The sequence below is a fragment of the Pleurodeles waltl genome, chromosome 3_1, assembly GCF_031143425.1.
Source record: "Pleurodeles waltl isolate 20211129_DDA chromosome 3_1, aPleWal1.hap1.20221129, whole genome shotgun sequence".
NCBI classification, from domain to species: domain Eukaryota; kingdom Metazoa; phylum Chordata; class Amphibia; order Caudata; family Salamandridae; genus Pleurodeles; species Pleurodeles waltl.
Genome location: NC_090440.1, coordinates 416,555,833 through 416,580,077, shown reverse-complemented (window position 1 = coordinate 416,580,077; position 24,245 = coordinate 416,555,833). Strand labels below are relative to the sequence as shown.

General features: G+C 42.9%; 1 protein-coding gene and 1 long non-coding RNA gene across 2 annotated transcripts in view; one reads left to right on the top strand and one right to left on the bottom strand.

The window, feature by feature from the left end:
- Window positions 1-12,235, bottom strand: part of ARPIN (actin related protein 2/3 complex inhibitor) — a 206,930-nt gene extending 194,695 nt beyond the window's left edge. The window contains exon 1 of the mRNA XM_069222673.1: window positions 12,065-12,235. Coding sequence (XP_069078774.1) covers window positions 12,065-12,156 — 92 coding nt within the window. The 5' untranslated portion in view covers window positions 12,157-12,235. The remainder of the gene's footprint in view (window positions 1-12,064) is intronic.
- Window positions 12,236-12,658: 423 nt separating this feature from the next.
- Window positions 12,659-24,245, top strand: part of LOC138283210 (uncharacterized) — a 46,888-nt gene continuing 35,301 nt past the window's right edge. Inside the window, exons 1-2 of the long non-coding RNA XR_011201130.1 lie at window positions 12,659-12,783; window positions 14,592-14,692. This is a non-coding gene — a long non-coding RNA (uncharacterized lncRNA). The remainder of the gene's footprint in view (window positions 12,784-14,591; window positions 14,693-24,245) is intronic.

The following is a 24,245-nucleotide window of genomic DNA, read 5'->3' as shown; positions in this document are numbered from 1 at the left end:
TACAGCTAGGCACTTTGCAAAAAACACATCAGATTTCAATGTACAAATGTGATGTGTCCATGTTGCGTTTCCTGTTGCGAGCATCAGGCCTACCCACGCAAGTGAGGTACCATTTTTATCGGGAGACTTGGGGGGGACACAGAATAGCAAAACAAGTGTTATTGCCCCTTGTCTTTCTCTTAATTTTTTCCTTACAAATGTAAGACAGTGTGTAAAAAAGACGTGTAATTGAGAAATGCCCTGTAATTCACATGCTAGTGTGGGCACCCCGGAATTCAGAGATGTGCAAATAACCACTGCTTCTCAACACCTTATCTTGTTCCCAGTTTGGAAATACAAAGGTTTTCTTGATACCTATTTTTCACTCTTTATATTTCAGCAAATGAATTGCTGTATACCTGGTATAGAATGAAAACCCATTGCAAGGTGCAGCTCATTTATTGGCTCTGGGTACCTAGGGTTCTTGATGAACCTACCCCTATATATCCCCGCAACCAGAAGAGTCCAGCAGACGTAACGGTATATTGCTTTTAAACATCTGACATTGCAGGAAAAAGTTACAGAGTAAAATGTAGAGAAAAATGGCTGTTTTTTTCACCTCAATTTCAATATGGTTTTATTTCTGTTATTTTCTGTAGGAAACCCTTGAAGGATCTACACAAATTACCCATTGCTGAATTCAGAATTTTGTCTACTTTTCAGAAATGTTTAGGTTTCTGGGATCCAGCATTTGTTTCACATCCATTTCTGTCACTGACTGGAAGGATGCTGAAAGCACACAAAAATCGTTAAAATGGGGTATGTCCCAGTAAAATGCCAAAATTGTGTTGAAAAATTGGGTTTTCTGATTCAAGTCTACCTGTTCCTGAAAGCTGGGAAGCTGGTGATTTTAGCACCGCAAACCTTTTGTTGATGCCATGTTCAGGGAAAAAACCACATGCCTTCTTCAGCAGCCCTTTTTTCCAATTTTTTGGAGAAAAAAACGAAATGTTCACTGTATTTTGGCTAATTTCTTTGTCTCCTTAAGGGGAACCCACAAAGTCTGGGTACCTCAAGAATCCCTAGGATGTTGGAAAAAAAGGATGCAAATTTGGTGTGGGTAGCTTATGTGGACAAAAAGCTATGAGGGCCTAAGTGCGAACCGAACCAAATAGCCAAAAAAAGGCTTGGCACCTGAGGGGGAAAAGGCCTGGCAGCGAAGGGGTTAATATAAGATTGACGGCCGCACCTCTACTCTGAAAATTGTTCCTGCACCACCAGTAGCCAGAATTTTAATTAAACAGCCTGCATTTTAGGTGCAGGCCATTGGGAATAATCAGAAAAGCAGTGAAATACATTATTTTTTATCTTCTGAAAAATAAATCTAAAATACCAAACGTAAATAAATTGGTCAAAAAGTGTATGAGTACTGTCTAGTCGTTACAAAACAGTTGTCAAACCAAACATATTGACAATGGCCATTTTGCAAATTAATCCTGATAATTTTACCTGAATTGTTTTTCATGCCAGCTCTTTTTTGCTCCAGAATGGCAGAATGTAAACAGATTGCTGGTGTTTTTTTCCTTAGAAAGAAGGAACCCTAGCTCCCAGCAGTACTAGAACCTCAAAACACACACACGTGGACAGTACTTTTCTCCAACAAAGATGGATGGTAGCCCTAGGTGTGGACCTCCATTGCAGCTGCTTGCGGTGCAGGGAACCTTTCTAATTCAACAGCCCCTTACTGACCCATTCTGGCACTTTCACACCTGCGGTCCACTTGGTGGAACCCACCGGAGGGAGTCCTTCACGTTCTGCACACCCCCGCCTCACTTCCAGCACCTGGAGGGTTGGGCCAGGTACTTACAAGTGTCTTGTCCAGGTGCTACTATCTTTGTCACCCACCATGTTCGGTCTGAGACCTTACCTGTGAATACTCTGGTTTTGAATAGAATTCGATGCCATGCCCCAATACAAGCCAAAAGTAGACACAAACGTCCACAGGTGATTACACACATCGTTTTTGGGAGCTGCTTGAGTGAAGGTAATTCCGCTACAGCCAGGCAACATTTGGACAAACCACTCACACTAAGCTGAGTGTTTAAGTTCAATTGAGGCCACTTATTGCCCATACTATGTTCTGTTTGATGCACCTCTCCCACAAATCGACTTAAGGCCACTCACTACCTTACCATTAACCTACAATTCCAAATGTGTTCACATTTACAGAAAGTTTAAAATGTTCAATTGGCTGTGCACCGTCTTTATTAATGTATACTTTATTAATAATAATCTGCTATTTAATTCTAGAAGCTGTTGAAGGTTCCCTTGAGTAGGCTTCGTGGATGCCCCCTCCCCCAGGAGTCCTCGAACCACTGGTTAAGTGCCACGGCTTTAGAAGCATTAGAGTGCAAGCATAGCCTGAGACGTAGGTGAAATTGGAGATTAGGGAGTCAACCACACAACTATAACTCAGCCGCTGGTGGCAGCAAAGCCTAGAGATTCAAACTTTTGGTTGGCAGTAGTGCTGATGGCCAACCTCACTTTCAGGCGATGTAGGATCCATACCATTATTCAACCTGTTCTTGGCAGGGCATAGGGTCCAACAACAAATCTCTCTTAGGACATTGCTAATGGTAATACAAACTGACACTTCCGGGGCCAGGATATAAACATCCAAGTCATACTTACATACTTGAATTTAAGGCATTATGTTCTGGTGTTTCTTTGACAACACAATAATAACACCTAAGAGGAGGTGGAATGATACATAAATCTGCCATCAGTGTGAAGTGAGAGTAAGGCTACACTGGGCAGAGCCCAACACATGTATTTTTTAAAGAATAAGAAGCAATAGTTCTTGCTCAGTTGCACCGCCTAAATAGACAAAAGAGACAACCAATAAAAGATTGAAGGTTTAGATGGTATAGATCTTCAGAGGATCGATTTCAGTGCATGGCTTAAGTTTCACATTCGTTTTAGAAAGATTTGAGCTTGAATGTTAAATGCCACATGTGGGCCATAAAGCAATTGAACTGTTTTACTATTAACAGAACAGCCACCCAATTCAGGGTAAGTACGCATGCATACAACACATTGTAATTCTTCCCAATGTGCCACAAAATATTTTCCCTTAACAAGGTCATTTGGCATTGGTAAGTTACAGATTTTGCTGTCCTGGTGGCCAGTTAGACAACTGGGATTAAACTGACTGGGGCTGGAAGCATCAGGTAACAGCTTAACGAAGAGTTGTAGTCATATGGATTAGCCACAACACTTTTAAGACAAGCACTGGCAAGGCCTGATGGTCTGGCTTTTTAATACACTTCAACCCAGAGATTAAAATGTATTGTATGTTAATTACTGCTATCCTCCCATCCGTGCTGCTGCTAGAGAGAAACATCAAAGTATCTAGTTACCCAAGGCACTTTAATAACATTGCAATGGCATGTGTGTGTCCCTAAAAATGTCAAACTCAACCACCCAGAGAAACAAACAAAATTATCACAACTGTGTGGTGGGTAAGCACTTTTTTGTGGAAGCACACAGCTTCTGCCCAATCAAAACATATATCCCTGGCTCCCAACATGCAGTGGGGAGCTGAAGCACCCACCCTCACCTGGTGATACATGTCTGGCAACAGCAGCTCTGTCAAGCCAGACCAAAAAACAGTCATTCTACAAACAAGGAATGCTTAACAATTTAAACTGCATTTAAAGTCTGAAGCCGGTGGCAACAAGAGTGTCTCAGCCAACTGCACACCAATAAATAAATAGAGGTCTGATAATTTAATATGCAAAATTTTCAGGGTGTCTAGCAGGGTGAAGCAACCAATCAAATCTTTGTGAATGAAATGAGCATTTCTATATTTCGCTAGGGTTCAAAGTGTGGGTGATCGGGCACTCATTCACTGCAAGAGTGGCAAGATGGGCAAAGCCCAGGACCTGGAAGCACAGCTTCGCCCTCACATGGTTAGCATGGCTGGGTTTCGCTGGTACAGAGTCAGGTCTGGGGATGCCATTGAATATTCATGCAGAAGGGTAAATAGTATAATGTGCAAGTTCACTGAGCAGAGGGGCTTTGGTTTCATAGGGCATGGCTTATTAAATGCATGCAGTGAGTGGCTCTTCCATAAGGACGGGGTATATCTGTTGGAGGTTGGGATGAACCTGTTTCTTTTAGACCAGCAAGAAGTGCTGGAAGCTGTGGGTGATAGGTGATTAGGGAGCCTGCCATGGTGGGGAGAGCCCCTGATGTGACGGCGGCCACATTGGAGGCACTGGTGGAGTTACAGGGCAATCTGGAGATAGTTTTTAGTACATAAGGGTACCACTGTGTCACGTAGGCTCTCATTATTCTAATGAGACTACAGGATTTTGAGTGGCAGAAACGCCTGGGATGTGGGAGACCAAGTCTGACCCACTACAGGTGACACAGGTCGCTCCAATCCGGGTTTTGCTCCTGCTAACTAGCAGTGCCTCATCTCCACCCAAGGGCGGCATGATTGGGCAGCCGAGCACATAACATAATTAATTTCTCAGGGAAATCGTGGTCACTTAGGTCTCATCTTTTTCTCTCAGTTATATTAGTCTCACATACACAATGACAAACAGAGGCAGTGTAGGTTTCAACAATGCTTTACTAAAGCGACTGCATCCTAGATAGCAAAGCATGGACTGAAATAACTAGGACGATACAGCATGACAAGATTAAAATTGTGACAAGAAGAGTAAAGCATAGAAATAATGCTACCATATTGTCACTAGAGTCAATAGATTAATTCTTACCTAGGCTATAATAGAGCACAGCGTGTTAAGCTCTAATTCTGCCCTTCAGGTTCCCCTGGGAAGACATCATCCCCCATACCTGAGCAAAGGCCTGATGTCTGCATAAGCAACTGTAGCGAGGAATTCAGCGATCAGCATACAGTCGTGGTTCTCTGGCTGGAGTATCCCTCTAACGTGTAAGGGACAGGGAATTGTTTTTATAATAAGACAGCTGATGTTCTGAGAAAATGTCCCTATGTAAGGATGTGTGTTTTCTATGAATGTCCGTGACAAACCTCTACACCACGTTCACCTGCAACCTAGAATGTCTTGTTTGAGAACAGAGTGCTGGCCTAGGCGAAAACAGTTAGATAGACATAAAATAAAACAGGACCGTAAAAGTGGCTATTGCAATAATAACAAAGCGAGGCCGAATAAAATATGTCAATGTTAAAGTGCACAGCGGCAGGCCTAGTATGTTAAAATAACGTGAATGGAGCTATAACTAAAATGGCTACTCAACAACCTCAGGGAGCACAGCAGGGATGCTCTATGCCAAAACCTGGGTGTCTTTACGGCAGGACCTTGGGATGTAAGCAATGGTGCCCTGTTTGTCCCTCGAGTGGGTGCAAGCCTGAGCAACCTGGGGCTTGCCTGGTTATGCTCCGCTCTCAAAGGCATGAGTCCTACTCCTGGAGTGGTGGTCCACAGTCTTTAAGGGAGGAAAACTCCCCAACTACAACTGAAGCACTGAATCGGTTGGCCCACAGTGCCGTTTGGCTCATCAGGCAGGTGGGCAGTTTAGGCTATTCATGGCCGACTGCCCTTAAACCACGTTTTTGGCATATTTCACTTCTGAAATAAACCTGCAGCAAACTATTTTTCACCAAACTACGTTTTGTCTGCGTTTTTCATTCTTTTTGTGCTAAATAGTCATTTACCAATGTTAGGGAGTGTTGCGATATCGACACTATACAATCAATCAGACTTTCAAGATCCGGACTGGCGCTAGGCATGGGCAGCTGCTCAAGGCCCCACGCTTAGCCCACTAACATGGAGCTTCGCACCAGTGTCCACCCTGACCTAAGCCTTGCACCTATGCTGCAGGACTGCGAGGCCCAGGAGCAGGGCACCTTTCTCCTGCAACTCACAGGCATGTTTAGTGGTGCCAGGAAGAGAGAACTGGCCCTTCAAAACAACAAGCAACTCTCACTCTTTCAGCCCTTGATGATCTGTGAAAGACATGCTTGCCAGTGTCAGGGAGGAGGTGTTGCTGCACAGGAGGTGGTCCTACCCCATGCAGGTTCAAGATCACCTTCAAGTATTAGGATGCAAACAGGGTTGCCACCTTTCTGATAGAAAAATCCAGGCCATTTGTTGTTGTTTCAGGAGTCAGCAAAGTCTGGGAGACAATACTAAATAGGGCTTTAAAGAAAATTGTCTGTATTCCTTTGTAATAATATGTTTCTGTATTTGCTTACCATAATTATTACTCAGGGATAGAGTGCAGCTGTAGAACGTGCTCAAATGTGTATTCTGTTTATATTTGCTGTTTTGAATATGTACAGATAAGAACTTAAGAACTAAAAATAATGGCTTTAGGAGATTTGAGTATTTTTGTATCACCCAGGATATGTAACAAAATAGAACGGGACAGAAAACCAGCCAGGTGGCAACCCTAGATGCAAACATCCCTGAATGCGAAATGAAACCCATTTTATGCAGTTTGTATAGGGCAAACTCAACCCAAAGGTACTGGAGCGCTTTACATGAAAAGCGGTTCCATTACACAAGGACAAATTCTATTTTTTAGACACAGGGAGATTAAGTAATTTGCCCAGAATCACAGGATCTTGAACCAACACCAAGACTGGTACCTGGTTCCCCAGTTACAAAGTTGTTAGCTCTAGCCTTAATACCACTTCCTGGTTAGGTGGAGGGTGCCAGGCAGACGCAACAGGAAAGCTTGGCTCTTTGCGGACTAGTGATTCAAACTGGAACTCGCAGGCAGGAAGTACACCATTGGTGTCTATTTCTCACATTAAGACTGTTTCAAAGTGCTGCTGTATCAGATCAGTGGATGAGGCACAGGGAGAACAGTTTGTTAAATTAGTAGGCCCAGGACTGCAGTGCACTGTTACATGGTACAAAGGTGATATATTTACCACTGTACTGCATTTAGGTGACTATTACATATGACTGGACGCCTCCCTTATCTCAGAAAATAGTCATACATTTTTAAAAATCTCAGTTACTAGCAGTTTTCACTTTGAATCAAAATACTGCCAATCTTGCCAAAAAGGGAGTAGCAGAGCAATAAGCAGGGCCACTGGAATTATCCAGCAGGGATGAGTTAATTATGCACCAAGAAAAGGCATGCGTGTGTGTGACATAATTCAGCACATTGTATGATATAACATATTGTCATTTTTGCACTTCTTTACACTGCCTGGGCACTGGTTGCACTTAATTAGTACCAGTTTAACATCCAAATGTAGCACTAAGCATCAGACAGGTAACCAGTCTAGCTTTGCAAAAGATCTTTAGCTGCAATGCAACATGTGTCATTGTGCTATTAGGAACTTTTTAACCATTTCAGCTAGAAACAAAAATTGTTTTTGTTAAAACCTGCAGATTATGCGGTAGACGATGGATTGTGTGGCAAATGGGGCAAATTTATAATTAAGCCAAAAATTCAGCAGCCACACAAATGTATCATTCCAGTGGCCCTGGCAGTAAATTTGGAAAACTGACTGCCCAAGAGCACACAATTTGGCCGAATTGGAGACCAGGATTAAAAAATGTGTCTCCTGGGTCCATATCTCCAACTAGTCCACGAGACCCTAACTGGTATGTCAGTGATTCTGATGGCAAGGCGAAGGAGCTGCCCCTCCTAGGGAAACGCCACTCTGTTATCAGCCCTGCTCAGCTTTAGAACATGGTTAACATCATAAAACGGAGATCAGAAGTCGAATATCCTAGTTCCATGGTTAAAACGTACCAGTTGGACCAGGTCCTGTGGCAGTGGGTACAAACTGGACAGTATGCATGGTAGAAACTGATATTTACCACTACCGTTTTAAAGCTTAAGAAGATTTCATGCTGTAACCAGAGTTAATTTTCTAAACTCATCGCTCAAAATATGTAATTGCAAGCAGTCAAGGCTTATTCTAGGAGGTGATAAAGGGATTAAAAACCAAATACAGTATGAAGAGTAATCATGCATGATACACTCAATCTCCAGCTGAGTCATCCTTTAACATGACCTGTTTTAGACGGGGGATTTAGAGTGAAACCCCAAAAATCTACTATGCGACTCGGTTAACCTGCTGTGCAATAAACATCTTACGAAGTCTCTGCACACAGAATGTGTCTCCACACTTGCAGTGTTTCACCAAAAGCATAAATTGTCCTATGAAGTCATAATGAAAAATTGGGCACCCTACTTAACAGTGATGGCTGGGTACCATGGCTATGAGGCCCAGGGAAGGGGACTTTCCTTTTCTGGGTCTTTCAGCACCAAAACATGGATGTGAAGCCCAGGGCAGCGGGCCACATCCCATGGGCTTTGCAGCACTACACCAAAGCTGTGAGGCCAGAGGATGGGGCAACACTCCCATGGGCCGCACAGCTGTGGATCATGGTGGGGTGGTCCAGGAGAGGGAACATACTTCCTCTGGGTTGCAGTGCTACACTATTGCTGTGAGGAAAATGGTAGAGGGCTCCCCTATCCTGGGTCCACTTTCCTGGGCCTTGCAGCCTTCGAGGCCTAGGGAAGTGGAGGCCACTACCCTATTCCCCATAGTCTTTTACTTTGTACCAGCACCCATGGCACTATTGTTGTGTTACTTGCTCTTTTCTCTGGAATGGCAGCCATGTTCCAGAACTGTGAGGCCTTGGAGAGACCGTTCCTTCCCAGGGCATTGCAGCCACCAGTGGCTGGACACTCAAGGGAGGAGGCGCCAGTCCATGGGTTTAGCAGAGCAGGAGTACAGCTGTGAGGCTCATTGGGGGCTCTATCAGGGGGTGTAGCTATCAATAGTCCTGTGCTTTACTATCTGGCATCATTTTCTTGTATCAGGGCTGATGACTACCTTACTATGCCACTGGTCCCTTCACTCATGCACTGCACAACTGTGATCCACAGCTGGGATAGTCAGGAAAGGTCCATCCTTCCCTAGGTCTACCAGCCATGGTCCAGTGCATAGCGGCCCAAATCATGGCTGTATTTCAATGTTCACAAAAACAGAATATAAAAAATGATGGATGGAATGCTTGAATTAATCAGAGAGCCTGGTAATTACTTGTTCCACTCCTTAGTTACTTTGCACACCATGCCACCTCTGTTTGGACCCAGCCATATGGAAATCAGTCTTGATCCTGCTCCAATGGGAACAGTCCAGACCAAACTACCAGGCCAGGTCATCTCTGACCCAAAATACAAGCAACCCAGGACAGGTGTCGGCCCAGTCAGGGATCATCAGCCAGGTATAGCTTGGTTCCAATGACACTGGGCATGGGACTCACATCTGGGCATATCCATCCCCTTAGGGCGACTCACTAAAGTATACAAAAAAGTGAAGGATGGAATGCTTCAATTATTCTTAGCCACTGATGAGGCTGATGTCCTCCTATGATAAACAGGTCCACCAGGGGAGGATTGCCACAGTTTGAAGGCATCTGCTTACACCATTTGTCTTTATATTTTGTGCCTTTCCAGTTTAAGAGATTCACTTAGCTGATGAGGAATGGATATGTTGTTAAATATTGTTATATCCCTTGAAGTTCCACTGAGAATTTTTGCTCTGTTTTAGACACAAAAATACTATCCATGGTGGTAAAATACTGAACAGACACAACCCTAGAGGCCTGACTTCGCTCCCCTAGCCCTTGAAGCCATAGTGCAGTACTGTGAGGCCCCTGGAAATGGACCGGTTAGTGGGCCTGGCTCATTTCATTATTTATTTGCATTTAAACGTGTGCTTCCCATGTTTTGTTCAAAATTAGGAGACAGCAAATGAGAGTAGATGTAGCTCAAATCTGTTAACCAAATCTGCATAGTGCGAATTTACAAAATGAAATGAACTCTGGAACCATGTAAGTGTATACTAATTATTAGTATCAGAATATTTAAAGGCTTCAGAGGACATTTATAGGTGTGTTGTAGCCATGGCTCACAACATTAAACCCTTTTAGCCTGCATATGATTGTATTCTATTAGTTTCTGGTGTTTTTCGGTGACTAGGGTGATGCCTTTAGTAGAGTCAAGCTACTTTCAACTGTTTTATATGATTTCAACCACCGCTTCTCCTTCTATGTACCCAACAGACAACACTGTTTTTTCCAGCTCGACCTTGCAGCCGTTCCCAAGATCCAGAAAGCACAGCAAGAGAAAGATCATTCTGCTACCTCGCAGCCTGGACATGGAACAAGCTACCTCTCAAACTCAGGCACACCGCATCACTGAAGCAGTTCAGGAAGGCTCTTTGATTGAGCAGCATGCCTGCAAACAGCGCCTTAAGACCCTATGGGTGATTAGCCGCGCTTTAGAAATCACTGATTACAATGGGCATCTGTGAAACCATCTTGGAATTTTTAATCCACACAGATCCCCTTAAAGGCATTGCACATGCTGCAGCACACCTCATGCTTGCATGAAGAACTATGACCTTCTCAATACATCGTGATAGAACTCCACAAGTCCTCGTTGCCGGCCAGCACCGTTTTCAGCCTCAACTGAGTTACCTGCAAAGCTATCACTATGCATTAACAGTCCATAAACCAGCTACTTTTCCCACCACTGTGCTGCATTTGACTAGGTTTGCACTATATGATTGACACTCCTGCCTTCTTGGATGACAAGCATGCCATCTACAGTGGCTCTCTACACAACTGCAGCAAGGACACCTTCAGATGGGTGAAGATGACGTGCTAAAAAGGGAGGAAAAAAACTGGTAAAAGGCCTTTCCCATCTATGTTCCAAGGATCTGGAATGTTATTCCCTTATCCAGCCGGACAGAACAAAGTCAGCTCCAATTTAGGAAACAACAAACTTAAAAAAAAGAAAGAAAAACAAAAAAAAACAGTAAGAAGGAAAGAAAGAAAAGAAAATCACAATACATAACCCATCTGCTCCTCCTACCGCAAGTTGACTTTTGTCCCTATACATTGCTTGGCTGCCTTTCGGCTTGGTTTGCATTCTATAAATACGGCATACAGATATATGTAGCTAATGCACTAATGTGGAAACAAATTGTTAACATTTAATTGAACTTATACATTTTGGAGAGACCTAGGCCAAACCTTTCCATCCAGTGTGAGTAATATAATGTATTTTCAGTGAATTAAAATTTACTATATGTGTACTTATTTTATTACTGTTAATATTGACATTTTGTTGCTTCTTGTAAAGTTGCTCAACAGTTTATTATTGGCACTTTCTATAATGTAATTTTCTGTGATTTCACTTTGTATGCAAATTGGGGGTGCAAGGGGGGCTCAAACGTTCCATTTCTGCCCGGCCCTAAAAGTCCTAGGACCAGCCCTGAAGACTAGCGAACTAAATAATGCTAACCATGAAAGGGGTTGTCTCGGCGCGCACATACACAAACATGCATGCATTTATTTATATTGTTAAATTCGCCGCTCCGTCTATGCTTCTTTTTGGGGTTGAGCGCGCAAAGTGCTCTGTCCCTGGTGTAATCTCTCTATGGGCTTTTAACCACACCCATCAGGTTGGCTGGTTCATGGGCTTGGCTTTTAAAATTTGCTTGTTTTCATTAGTAAAAGGCATGCACATGTCATACCTCCTCTCGCGTTTAGCCCTCCTTGAAGGCACCAGCCAACTACTGAAAACATACAAGGCTCGATGTTTTCCGTATGGTTTCTGGACTAGTTTTTCTTTTTATTTTGTTGGCAGCGCAATCTCGCTGGGCGGAAATCGAGCGCTTTGCATGACATCGACCCTGTTACGTGGATAATTGCACTGTTCCTGGTTCCGTGGAAAAATTGCACTCTTGCCTATATGTTTCACTGCAAGCGAACTTCGGCTTCCTTTTTAGTGTCTGCTCCGCACTCATGGCGGCCGGCCGTAGGCTAGCTTAATTGAAACTGTTTTACTTTTCAGTTTATGTGGCAAGAAAAGTCCGGTTAGGAGTTTAAAACGCTAACAAGCTCTAACTCGAGCAAACACGAGACACATTGCATTGCAAATGCTTGTTTTCGGTCCGACCCGCAGAGGGCACCCTCCAACAACATTAACCCCGGGCCTTAGTGATAAATGCCGAAAAGTAGTCAAGCGGGCTTACTAACCACCATACCGTTGATTGATAGAGGGGTTCCACTGTCCTGGTAGTCTGTCGTTGTTCACAGGTTTGTTCTGAAGGGCGCTGTTCTGATATATCCGACTCATGGCTTAAGCGTAGATCGTTAGTGTGGTTACTACTCAACCCTGTACTGAAAATGTGAAACGGGAAGTAAAATGTAAAAAAAAAAAAAAAAAGCGCAAGACTTGGAAAGATCCGCTGTTGGTTTCACAAAACAAAGTGGCCGTGTTCAGATGCAGGGAAGCATTACCCAATTAGCTCTTTGGCTTACCGTTTTATAAAATAATCTTTAAAAAAAAAACACCTTCTCTCTCTGCGTCACAGTGCATAAACGCATATTTGAAAACTATTTTAAGTGAGTCCGTAGAAGATAGTAAGACACGTATTTCGGTAAAGTATTACATTTTAACCTCTGTGTACTATCTTGCAATAGTTATCCTTTACAGTAAGTGGAGTGCTTTAGATTGTTTTCAATTAGATCGCCCTGTTTTTCCAAGATGGCTGCTGCGTGAAGTTCAGGAATGTTTGTGTAAATATGTCGCGTTGGTCTGTCTTTCATTTTTATTATATGTGACGTCATCAGCGGACAAGAAATCAAAGCAGCACAATTGTTGAATGTAGTTACCGGCCTGCTCCGTGAGAATGATTCGGAAGGTTACTTTAGACTGTATTGCTTTGTCAGTAAAAGGATAAACACTACCTGAAAGTCATTGGTAGGTGTCAGTACTCCTGTTTTGATCCCTACGGGACGCGGTGATTTGTTCAGACCTTTTAACTCATAGTTTCTCCCTCTGAAAATACTGTGTTGTGGTGCGGTCGTAAATACGCCAAGGGGCAGCCATGGCAAGTACCAAGGATCGGGGGGTTAGATTAACGTATTTTAGAGTGGTGTCAGCATTAGCACACTAAAATGAATTTCACGCAGTGACCACCCCGCGCGAGGCACGGTCAAGGAGAAGCCGTATTTCAGCAGCGAGCGCGGCGCTGTATGCTCTGTGGTGCGTGAGAACCTGCTGTTTTGAATAGCCGTGGTCGTAATTCGCAATCTAATATGCGTCTGAACTAACTTGCGCTGTAAGGGCAGTAGGACAGGAGGCATGGATGCAGGACAAACCTGCGAAATACAGGCAGTTGGCCACCTTACATGACACTCACTCTTGCATTCGTTCAACCACCCATTGACTCATTCTTGCATTTGCCCAATTACCCAACCAGTTACAACACACAGAAAAGCTCAACATCTCCCCCTTACAGGAAACATGTCACCCAGTCAGGTCCTCGAAGGGTCTGCGTGACAGGTTAGCAGGTGGGCTTCTTTGGCTGTCTGTGTGCCTTTTCAGTCTGAAGACATTCTCAGGCATGATACAGTCCCCAAGCATTTTGCTCTTCAGTTTAGGACCTGCTGACTGTTTTCCACGAAACAACCTTCAGCTCTGCCCATGTGATGTCCTTCTTCAGTGCTGTGGTGCAGTTCTCACAGTGGATCTATACTAGCTGATGCAGCAACACCTGTTGGTGACTGGCCTGATATGGAGCAGAGTCTATTCGGACTAATGCATCCCTTCCTGGAATAAGAGTAGAAGTCCAAGGCCCAGTTGTATTGGCATTGGATCTAGGGGTACAGCAAGTTTTACTGTTGGTTTTCCTGCTAATACAACAAACATTGGCTGCAGAAAGCTTAAATACTTGGACTCTCCTGTACCTTGCAAAACACGTATACAGTGTTTAAAGCAGCCCCCATGTGGAAATGTGAACCACTTTTTCAACTGTCTGATTTGCTAATGGGGTGGGGGGGGCACTTTTATTTTTGTGCTCAAGCTTACTTTCTGTCCTAGTCCGGCCCTGGAGGGCCGAATGTTTCCTATCTGGTCTGGCTAGTAGACACAGGTGAACTGTGTGGCTGCTCAGGCCTGGACTGTTTGTAGCTCTTCACCCGTCATACATTAGCTCAGTCTGCTGCAGCCTAGTGGTCCTTTGCCCAGCAAAGTGGAAGAACTTGAAAGATGCTCAATGCTGACACATTCCCTAGGTACTTCTAGTGGCACCCTCTAGTAAGGTGAGTCATGCTCTCTCCCTGCATTGGAGTTCACTCATCTCTGTACCATATGCATTACTCTTCAAGGCCGCCCTTCCTGTTTTAGTTATGTTGTACTGACAGCCAGAAGCATGTTTTCATTAATTTAATATTTTCAAACGCACTGGTCTCTAAAACATGCTTGGTGTCGATCTACAATTGATGTTTTGTCAGGCCAAGCATATGGCTCCACAGCCCCCCTGCAAACTTCCTTTAGGTGTGTCTAAATTGTGATGAATGATGTTTTTGCAATTGTTTAACAGAAAGGTCATTTTAGAGGTTTTAAGGTAGTGACCTTCCATCACAGTAATTTTGCATTAGTTTCAAGATAGTTATATTACTTCTTCTTGTGCAAAAGTTTGCAATATCTGATAGCTCTTTCAGTGCATTTAATTGCTTGCTTTTACTCATGAGAAAGAGTCTCTCTAAGTGTCTTATGTTTTGCAGTTAAAAGTCACTCATAAGAGTATTGAAACCATGGACATATCACACACAACGAATCTGAAAAACTGGCAGCTATGAAGGGGAGTAATAAAATGCAGAACCAGGTTTGTCATGGAGTATTCCTGCCGTGCTAAAGGTGTCTGTCTCCCTCCCTCTCTCTCTGCCTCTCTCTCCCCCCCTCTCTCACAGGACACTGTGTGCCTGAGACACTGTGCATACTGATAGACATTGGACGTAGAGGTGGACGAGCCACCGAAAACTCGAACCTGGCTCTGGCTCAGCTAAAGGTCCTAAGGGATCCTCAAGCCCATAACAAGCCATGTTTTCATGTGGCTTCTGCCTGCCACCTTCACTCTACCCTCACGTATAAAGAGGTTAAAAGAAAGCCTTACCATTTGAGGGAAAAAAGGAGAGATAGAACAATGTATACCCATTTAGTGGCTAATTTCCACAAAGTGAAACCAAAACACTTGTATTAGTGACTGCTTCCCGCGTAACCAAACTGTGAGAGCTTAGGTAAATATTTTATTTCACCTATTATCCATTTTCTTCATTATCGCATATAAAAGTACTTTCAGATACATGAGTTCAGAATACCAGTTGTACAAAAACCTATTATGTATGATTTAGTCGACTAAAATGTTGCTCTTCTATAACCATCTGGGTTACATAGAGCGTTCACATGACAACTGACTTGCCTCTAAGTTCACTAATGGCACTGTCACTAGTGCGAGGAGAGTAATGAGTTCATGTCTAAATCACGTTTAATAAGTGTAGTGCTTCTTAGTGCAGTGCCATATTGTGACATTGATGTTTATGTTTCCACATGTTAAATAAATAAACTTTTTAGAATTTTATAAACTTTATCAAATTTTATGGTATGTTTGCTGCACAGTTTACATATCAAGCATTTTCAGGGCTTGGCTGATGCACAGGCTCTAAGAGCCAAGCCAGACCCTCAGATTTCCCTGTTAATTTGTTGGCTCACCCTCCTCTAATTAGAAGACGTTGATATGGGAGCTGATCTGTTATGAGCCACGTAGCACATTTTTGGGGTTTCATTCTGAATCCCCCTCTAAATCAGGCCATCTTAAAAGATGTAAATCAACCAAAGATTTAGCTTATCAAATGTGATCACTATTCATACTGTATTTGATTTTCAGACCTTTTCCCACCTCCTGGAGTAAGTCATGCCTGCTCACTTGTAACTTGTATGGCCTTTGCAGCAAGTAGCAGTGTGCTGCAGTCTTAGCAAGCTGTGAGATCGTGGATAAATCATACTCTCCCTGTCCAAATCCAAGCATGGTTTTCATGCAGACAGCGGCAGAGAATGACTCGTGTCCCGCCATGCATCTGTAGGGCAGTCGGACAGAAGACTGCAGCAGGACAAACCTGCAAAATGTGGGCCCTTGGCCACCTTATGACACTCACCGTTGCGTTCTTAGATGGATTCATCCACTTGCATTTGCCCACTTACCCTTCCCACAAACACACAGAAAAACGCAACAAGCATTTGCAAGATAAATTAGAATAAAAGTAGGAAAACGAAAACACGCTGCTGTGTGAATACAAAATGAAAAAATAGCAGCGTGCAATAATAATGTACATACTGTATAATTGTTTTAAAGTTCCAGTATGGCTGCCATGATTAGAAGCACCACTTTGGTCATTTTAGAACGATAACCAAAGGTATGCTGTAGACAATACCATTCCAAGATGACTGTCTTAATTTAGAAGCAGTGACAAGATGAGATGTGGTGGTTTGTAGATAAAATGAGTAGCAAGCGAGGGGTTGGGAAGCACTGTCTGAGGAGATTCAGTAAATGCTAAAAATAAAAAGAAGAAAAAACACCAACATATAAAAAGAGAAAATGGAAAACGAAATGACTGGCTCACTAGACTTAGTACAATAGAGCACTCATTTTCCGGCATAGATGCACACGTGATAAGACAAACTAATGTTAACGTATGGCATAGAACCAATTGCTGAAGTAGGCTGATTCGTTGCTCCGTACTGCAAAGTGTCATGGATGGAAGGATTGTGAGAATGACACCATAACACACCAATGGTAAATGAGGGCTGATCTTAAGCTTTTCTGTGAGTGTATATGCAGTATTTTAAATGCATTTGTTAACTGATTTTGTTTTTATGACAAAAACCTGGCGGACAACTAAACCTTTCAGGCGCTCCTAGGAGAATCTAGCAAGGATTATCATAGTGCAGATCTTCTGTCCCAGGTTTTGTCAATGAGGATAATCAACACCAAAAGGCTTGCCTAATCTGTGAGATTCATTATATCAAGATATCTCTTTACAGCCTTAACCAAATTGGAGTAACAATACACTCTTAAAAGTGTATTGCTTTAACATTCATTTTACAAAATATAGGTCATACTTCCTGCTGTTTTTGTGATAACCTTTCATAATAAGCATGTCAGATTTATGGCATATTACATGACTTGTCCCAGTGAAAGTACTCAGGCCTCCATCCTTCATCATAGGTTTGTTACCATAACCAACTCAAGACTACTTCATTGAGAATAGACATTCCCAAAAGTCAACTTCAGGCTTAAAGTCATAAAATTAAAAATATATGCATGTGGAAAAACAAAATACATTCTAGTCCATGATATGTTAAAAAAAAAAAAAAAAAGAGTATCACAGTGAACATCTACACCCCGGATTTGTCATTGAGTTTGCCACCAACAAAACCCTTACCTACTACAGTAACCTGAAATATTCAGTGCCTCAAAATACCTTTCTATAGCTTTTAATGCAACTTAACCTCTTAACTGCTAGTTGTTTTCCCCTAAGTGCTGAGCCCTTTTTTGGCTATTTGGAGTAGTTCGTGCTTAGGTCTCCACACCAAATTTGTGTCCTTGTTTTCCAATATTCTGGGATGGAGCAAGTAGGCACAACATAGCTAAATTGTGAGGTTTTTGGGGAAAATAGGAAAAAAGCGCTCTGGATTAAAGTGTCTGTTTTTTTCTCCTGAAAATAGAATTAACAAATGGTTTGCTGTGCTAAAGTCACCCTCTTCCCAGCTTTCAGGAACACACAGAGCTGGATGAAAAAAAAAACGTTTTTTTTGCCACAGTTTTAGCATTTTTCAAAGCGCTAGCTAATTTTTCCTATTTTTTTGTGCTCTCAACCTGCTTCCAGTTGGTGGTGGTGTCGTAGTTTGACTCTTGCTCTAGGCAAGACTGCTGTGTTAAGGAAGACAGCGCTTTTGTTTGTAGGTAACTAGGCTGTTCCTACAACAAGTCACAACTGTCATCCCAACCCTCCCGGCTCACAAGCAGTACCTCACCGAAAACTCAAACAGTAAAAGATGATTTGTGGCTGCCTTTAGGCATGAACTCATGAGTGCGACATCTCAGGGAAGTCATGGTTAAACGGAGATTACCCCTTTCTCACCTGAACAACATGTCTCAGTCAAACACAGGCAATGAAGGAGATGCAGTAACGGTTCAATAGGTTTTATTAACAAGACTGCAGTCTGCAATAAATTGCATGGGCTGCAATGATTAGGATAATGAACAAAGCAAAAAACAGATTGGTAAAAATTAGTCATGAATACAAAGACCCCCACCATCTTGCAACAACATGTAATATGAACTAGATGTGAAATAGGCAATATTACCCTAGCATGATGAACCTAATCTCTAACGTAAAGAGAGCTAGGTGTGTTAAACCTAATCTGCCAGTACCATGTCCATGAGATGAGCCCCCCAACCCGCGTTACCTTGGAATGAGGTCCCTAGATCAGACTCCATGGTGACACGAAGACTCGGTCAGCTTCAAGGCAACGTGTAGCATAGATAGTGTCAATGGCATCTGGTAGGAATCTGATTATCTTGTCTGTGTGAGATGTATTTATACAGATATGATAGGACCCCTGATGCAGGTATGTTCGCAAACAATAAATAAGAAGGCATGCTTGGGGCGGCAATTATATAAAAAATTCCCTGAAAAGTTACATTATGTCACTGGCACACAAAAGTGGAAAAGTACATAATGTGAATTCCTACGTATCTCATTTATCTTTGACGCTGATAGTGACACCTTTATAGAATGGCACTGATAACATGAAGCTAAAACATCTTCCTAATTATAAATATGGCAGCCATCCTGGAAGAAATAATTAAATAAATGTACTAAAACAGAGCAAGCTAAGTAGGTTAAAAGTCACTAGGTGACGGGGGCACAGGCCTTTAAGCCAAAGGTCAAGCTAAACTCCTGATTCCTATTAAAACTAAATAGGATCCACTACACCCTCCCTATTGCCGGAACAAGTATGACGCCATACTAATGATGACACCAGAGAAAAGCAAATTAACCCAAGCTAAAATGCTCTGGACTAATACAAGCTAAAATCATATTGAAATATAACTAAAATCTCATTAAAAACTTGTTTAAAATAGCAATAACATACAAAGAGACACATTGTCGACCATGACAAGCACAGCAGACTAAAGTTAAAGGCAATGTTGGCAAACTTTAAACTTTAGAATAGGCCAATGGTCAAACTTATTTAACAGTAGTCATGATCTTGAAGAATGTTTCTGAAGCCATCAAAAGGAAAGGCATTCAAGAAAGAAGCCACATCGTCAGATGTTAGATCGATGACAGGATTGATAGACGGATCCACAGAGCAGCAGTGAGCACGCCTCAGAAGCAGGGTCTCTCTCGAGGGCAGCACTTTCCAAAATGCCCAAAGGAGCCAGACAGTCCACCAAGGGCAGCTCATAAGTGGCCTCGCAAATCAGCCATAGTCTCATGGGGCACAACCATGAATGAACCCTCATTGGGAACATCAGCAGTTCTTTGTCCACAGGAGGCACTGGCGGAACAGCAAGACACACTAAAGGTAGATGTTCGAAGAGGCACCAAGTGCAGCGAAAGGCTGGTTGCACACACCAGAGGACTGGTCGGAATGACAATGACCAATCATGCTCCAGTTCTTCCAGCAACGGAGCCCAAAGAACTGTACCATTCGATCACAACACAGTTGGGCTGGTGGTAGTAGCTCCATCACTCCGCTTAACTGGGAAGGCACAACCACTCCGTATCAGGAACAGCAGCATGAGTATCCCGCCGATCAATGCCAAAGTCACATGGAAGCCGCCAAACACACTGGAAAAGAGTGAATGGATGACTGAAGGAATGACTCTGGAGACAGTCTGGACGATGGACACAAATCCAGACCCAACAGCCTTAAAGAAATGGACAATCCCCGTCGGGCTAGAAGCGTTGAAAACTCTGGATACAAGCTCTCCAAAGTGCTTGGGGAAGTTGGTATTTAATAGGGACTGTATCTTGGCTGATGGTCTTGCTATCTGGAGAGCATACATCTCTCTAGCCAATGTCAATGCAACTTGTTTCTGGACCAGTAGTGCCTTTAGTCTCCTCGGCTTGTCATAATTTATGTTAGTAGTATCAATGTGAGGCCCCATTCCTGCTACTCCTATCTCTTGTGTGGGGGAGAATAAAACATGTCCGCAACACGTTATGATCTTAGACACTGAAATTGCGTAGGCAATTCATAGTCGTATACTGCAACAGCTTTGGTCGTTTAGCACCACATAACTTCCATTCGAAAGTACATGAAACGCCGGACGAATCAAAGGGACGGGAGTACCCTTCAGAAAACAGGACAAGTTCTCGACCTCTGCATTGCAAAGGCCATAAAGGGACACCTGTTTGCAAATCATTGAATAACTAACAGTAGTCTCACATTCACTTCCACTAAGAAAGAACTCTGTTTCGCCGTTCAGACATTTATGTTCAAAGGGCAACTCCACTCTCCTTTAATATAGCTACTGCCTAGTCCCTCGTATCTGCCAACAGCAAGATGTTTCAAGCATTTTGAAAAAATAAAAGTAGAAATGGGCATATTTATAATGCCATGTATGAGCCATACTGTCAATGGACTTTCTGCAACTGTGAAAGGCAGGTTTTCTATGTGAAGCATGGTGAAACCCGCTTCCCTTTTAGTCATTGTCTGTTGTTCCCTGGACAAATTAAAAGCAGCAAACAAGTTACTACTGTTAATATACTTCCATGGAACTCGGCTATTTTTTTAGAATCTGTAGTGTCCAACCTAACTGCATGATGGAACACAGCTGTCTCTGTCCATGGTGTAAAAAAAGACATGTCATTCTAAATGATGTCTATCACAGATGACCCTATTTTATTAAAGGAGTAAATCCTGTTGGACCGAGTGTTTGTGCCATTGTCGACAACAGCTAAAGCCTTTTCCAAATGTTCTTTGTCTATCTGCCTTAAACGTGCAGCAGCTTTTATTTGAGAAAGCTTCCTGATCTCATTGTATATGGCATAGATGAATCTTTGAGAGCGTGGCTTTCTTGGACCTAACAAGAATTCCTGCAAGTCTATATCTTCAGAAAGAGTATTAAGATGTTCCTTAGCTGCTGCTAAGGTGTTGGCACAGTTTACCCACACTGTATGTAGGAGCTATACCCAAGTGTTGATCTGAGACAAAGCGAGGGTCCGGCTGGCTAATCTTGAAGCCTCCTGAGGAATTCACAAAACATGCCTGACACCCATTTGTGTGCACTGGCCACAATAACCACCCACCGGGACTGAAAAGTGAAGTATTATAGGTACCAGCCTGAACCTTTGCATCTAGTTCTTCCTCTGTAATGTTGAGGAAGGACTGCCAGTTGGTGAATTTTGCCAGTGTAGGGATACTGGGCACATTAATTTCCTTCATTTTCGCTAATCCTAGACAGTATGTCTGTTGAACTGTGTCATTTAAAAAGATCATTTGAACAGGAATAAGCCACGCTCTAAGTAAAGCTTCCCTACCTTGAATTTGCCAATCTTGTGTTCCCTATACACTCCTTAAATCAATAGTCTTCAACCACAAGTCGGGAAACAATGGAATCTGAGTAATTTAATTTTGTGTTACATAGCAGAATGTTTCTAATTTTAGAAGGTGGTAACTTATAAAAAACACAACTCTGCATTTTGAATGTCATGCTCAGAAAAATATGTGGATTTATCTGAATAACGTTTTGGGCTTCCCACAGGTGGAGTTGAACAGTGTTCTTACCGTGTATAATTGAATACTGATCTATGTCTAGTTGCATGGTGCAGGTAGTAATTTCCACAGTTGCTATAGCAAAACATTTCCCCATAATTCTTTGTGTTAGTGTACACATCATCACTCTCAGAAACAGTGTAATCCTTCATTTCGTCTAACATGGAATCAACTGTTTGGACATCCCAATCATCAGATACAAAACCAGGTGTAATTATTTCAGTCATTAAAATTTTGAAGACATATGGAATCTGAATAACCTCAGTAGGCCCGTATATATATCAAATGGAACTTTATCCCACACAATCCCATCAGGAATCGGTATTGCTGAAATGTTCACAAGGGGCAAGTCTCTTCGGACCTTATGCGAGGAAAGATATGGAGTTAAGACTTCGTCCACAGGCTCAACAGAGGAACGTTCAGGAAGGTAATGAACATTCATAAGCAGGAAGAAAACAGTCACAAAACCAATCCATAGAAAAAATGCAAGCAATGTCAGAGATAACTAAAGATAGTTCTATGGATAAGTTAAATAGTCATTTTTAAGCCATATGTACAGTTTACTTGTTTGGAAACAGTTTTTACCGCAGGTGTGGGTGAAGTTGAAGGCATCAATGTCGATGAAGTAACCAGAAGCAGTCTCTGCAAACACAGGGGTAGGTGCATTACTGGTGGATAGTTCCACTTCGCATAGAGGCTCCTAGAAGACAATGTCGTCAGTTTGTATTGCGTTGGAATAGAAGACAGCTACATCTTGGACAGATGTTGTCATTGAGGTGGTAACAGGAGTCAGCAAAAACAAAATTTTCACCTTCCCCAGGCTTGTGGAGGCATTTGTAGCATCATTGGACATGCTTGTATAGTCAAAAGTGTTATTGTTTCTTCTTTGAAGAGGTATGTCTTGTTGGGCAGTTATAGGAGACCGGGAACTACCCAATGGGCCTCTGGCCCTACTGTGCAGGATCAGCCACATGATGGAGTTTGACGTTGTCAATGGAGACAAATCTGTTTCCTTTGGAACCAGGCAACGGTGGTAGGATGACAGCTCTGGTACCTTGTATTCCCAGGACTTGAACCTGTGCTCTGTACGATGGGTCGAATTCCTTCTCCGTATCGATTTTCTCATGAACCAAATCCCCAACTTTAAGAATCCAGCTGTAGAAGTTGTTGGCAAATCCCTTATTCCTAAGGTGGCAGCACCAGTGGATGATTTATCATCACTATATTGCTGAAGCTCCTGTAAGACAGTGAGATGTTCATTTATGTCAAAAGCTGTATCTGCTGCCACCAAACCAGGGCCATCTAGATCTGGGACATACATACGCATATGTACCGATAAAGATCAGCAAGTCTTTTATAACAGTTCGAGCGTCAGACGACCGCTGAGGCCATACCCACAGGAATCTAGAACAAGAATCTACAGTGACTAAGATGTTTTTGTATGCACCATCAGGTTGTAGGGGACCATAATGGTCCAGGTACACACATTGTAGTGGCCTGTTGGATACTGAGAGGGATGTCTGCGGAGGGCATTTGATGTTTGAGCCCTTTATCTGCTGGCAAATGTCACAGCAAAGGACATATTGCTTGGTCTGTTTGTAGAGACCTTTGCACCAGAAGCTTTTCTGTAAGAGTGTTATTGTGGCTGCAATACCAGCATGTGCAGAGGCGACACCCTCATGTGCTGCTTTTATCAGATCTAATCTCTGGTCTTGTTTGGGGATCACTCGATCTCCAACCCCAGGAAGCGTTGCATAAACAACACTATGTGCACTGATGTAGTAACAGTATTTTGTAGGGTATGCCTTAGGGAGAGGCTTGCCTTCAGTCGAAGCTTTCACAGCAGCCAACATTTCATTATCCAATCTTGTCTTAGAACGAGTCACTGCAGCCACAGAAGCCGTAGCTACTGCAGATTTGGTCGCTTCATCAGCCAAATGTTTGCCAATAACATGTACTTTTACACGTTGGTGGCACAATGTATGGACTACATGAGCACTCGGTAGCTTATCCTTAAGATCAACCACCACAGAGTTTTGTATTTCATGGTGTTCCCTTTGGAGTCTCTGAACCCGTTCAGTTGACAATGATTAAGATAATCATTGTAGGACTGGACCCAGTAATATGAGTCACAGTCAATCAAAGTGAGTAGTCCTGGGTCTGTATGTTCTAGGGCTAAGATAAGGGCTTTGAGTTCAGCCAGCTGTGCTGTGCAGTCCCATAGGGTCCGCGTGTAGGTATTATGAGGGTGGAATACACCATCCCTCCGCTCACGGCTGCGCAGGCGGCTGAGTATTGATGTTTAGTACCTACAGCTGGTTGTGCTGAACTATCCGTGTAAATGACAGTATGATATCTGTCAAGTGGCAATATGTCTTGAAGTGCGGGGTACTCCTGTTTGTATTGGAGGAATTCTTGTGTCTGAAGTTTAAGATCAAAGAGGTAATCAACATCAGTGGCAGTCAAGGAGGTTGCCCACTGAATCCAACGTGGATGTAATGCTTTAGCATTAGGAACGTCTGCTTTAGTGAGGACCTCTAAGGCTGGCACCGGGGTAACGACAATAATGCGTTTCCCTTGGGCAAGTGGCC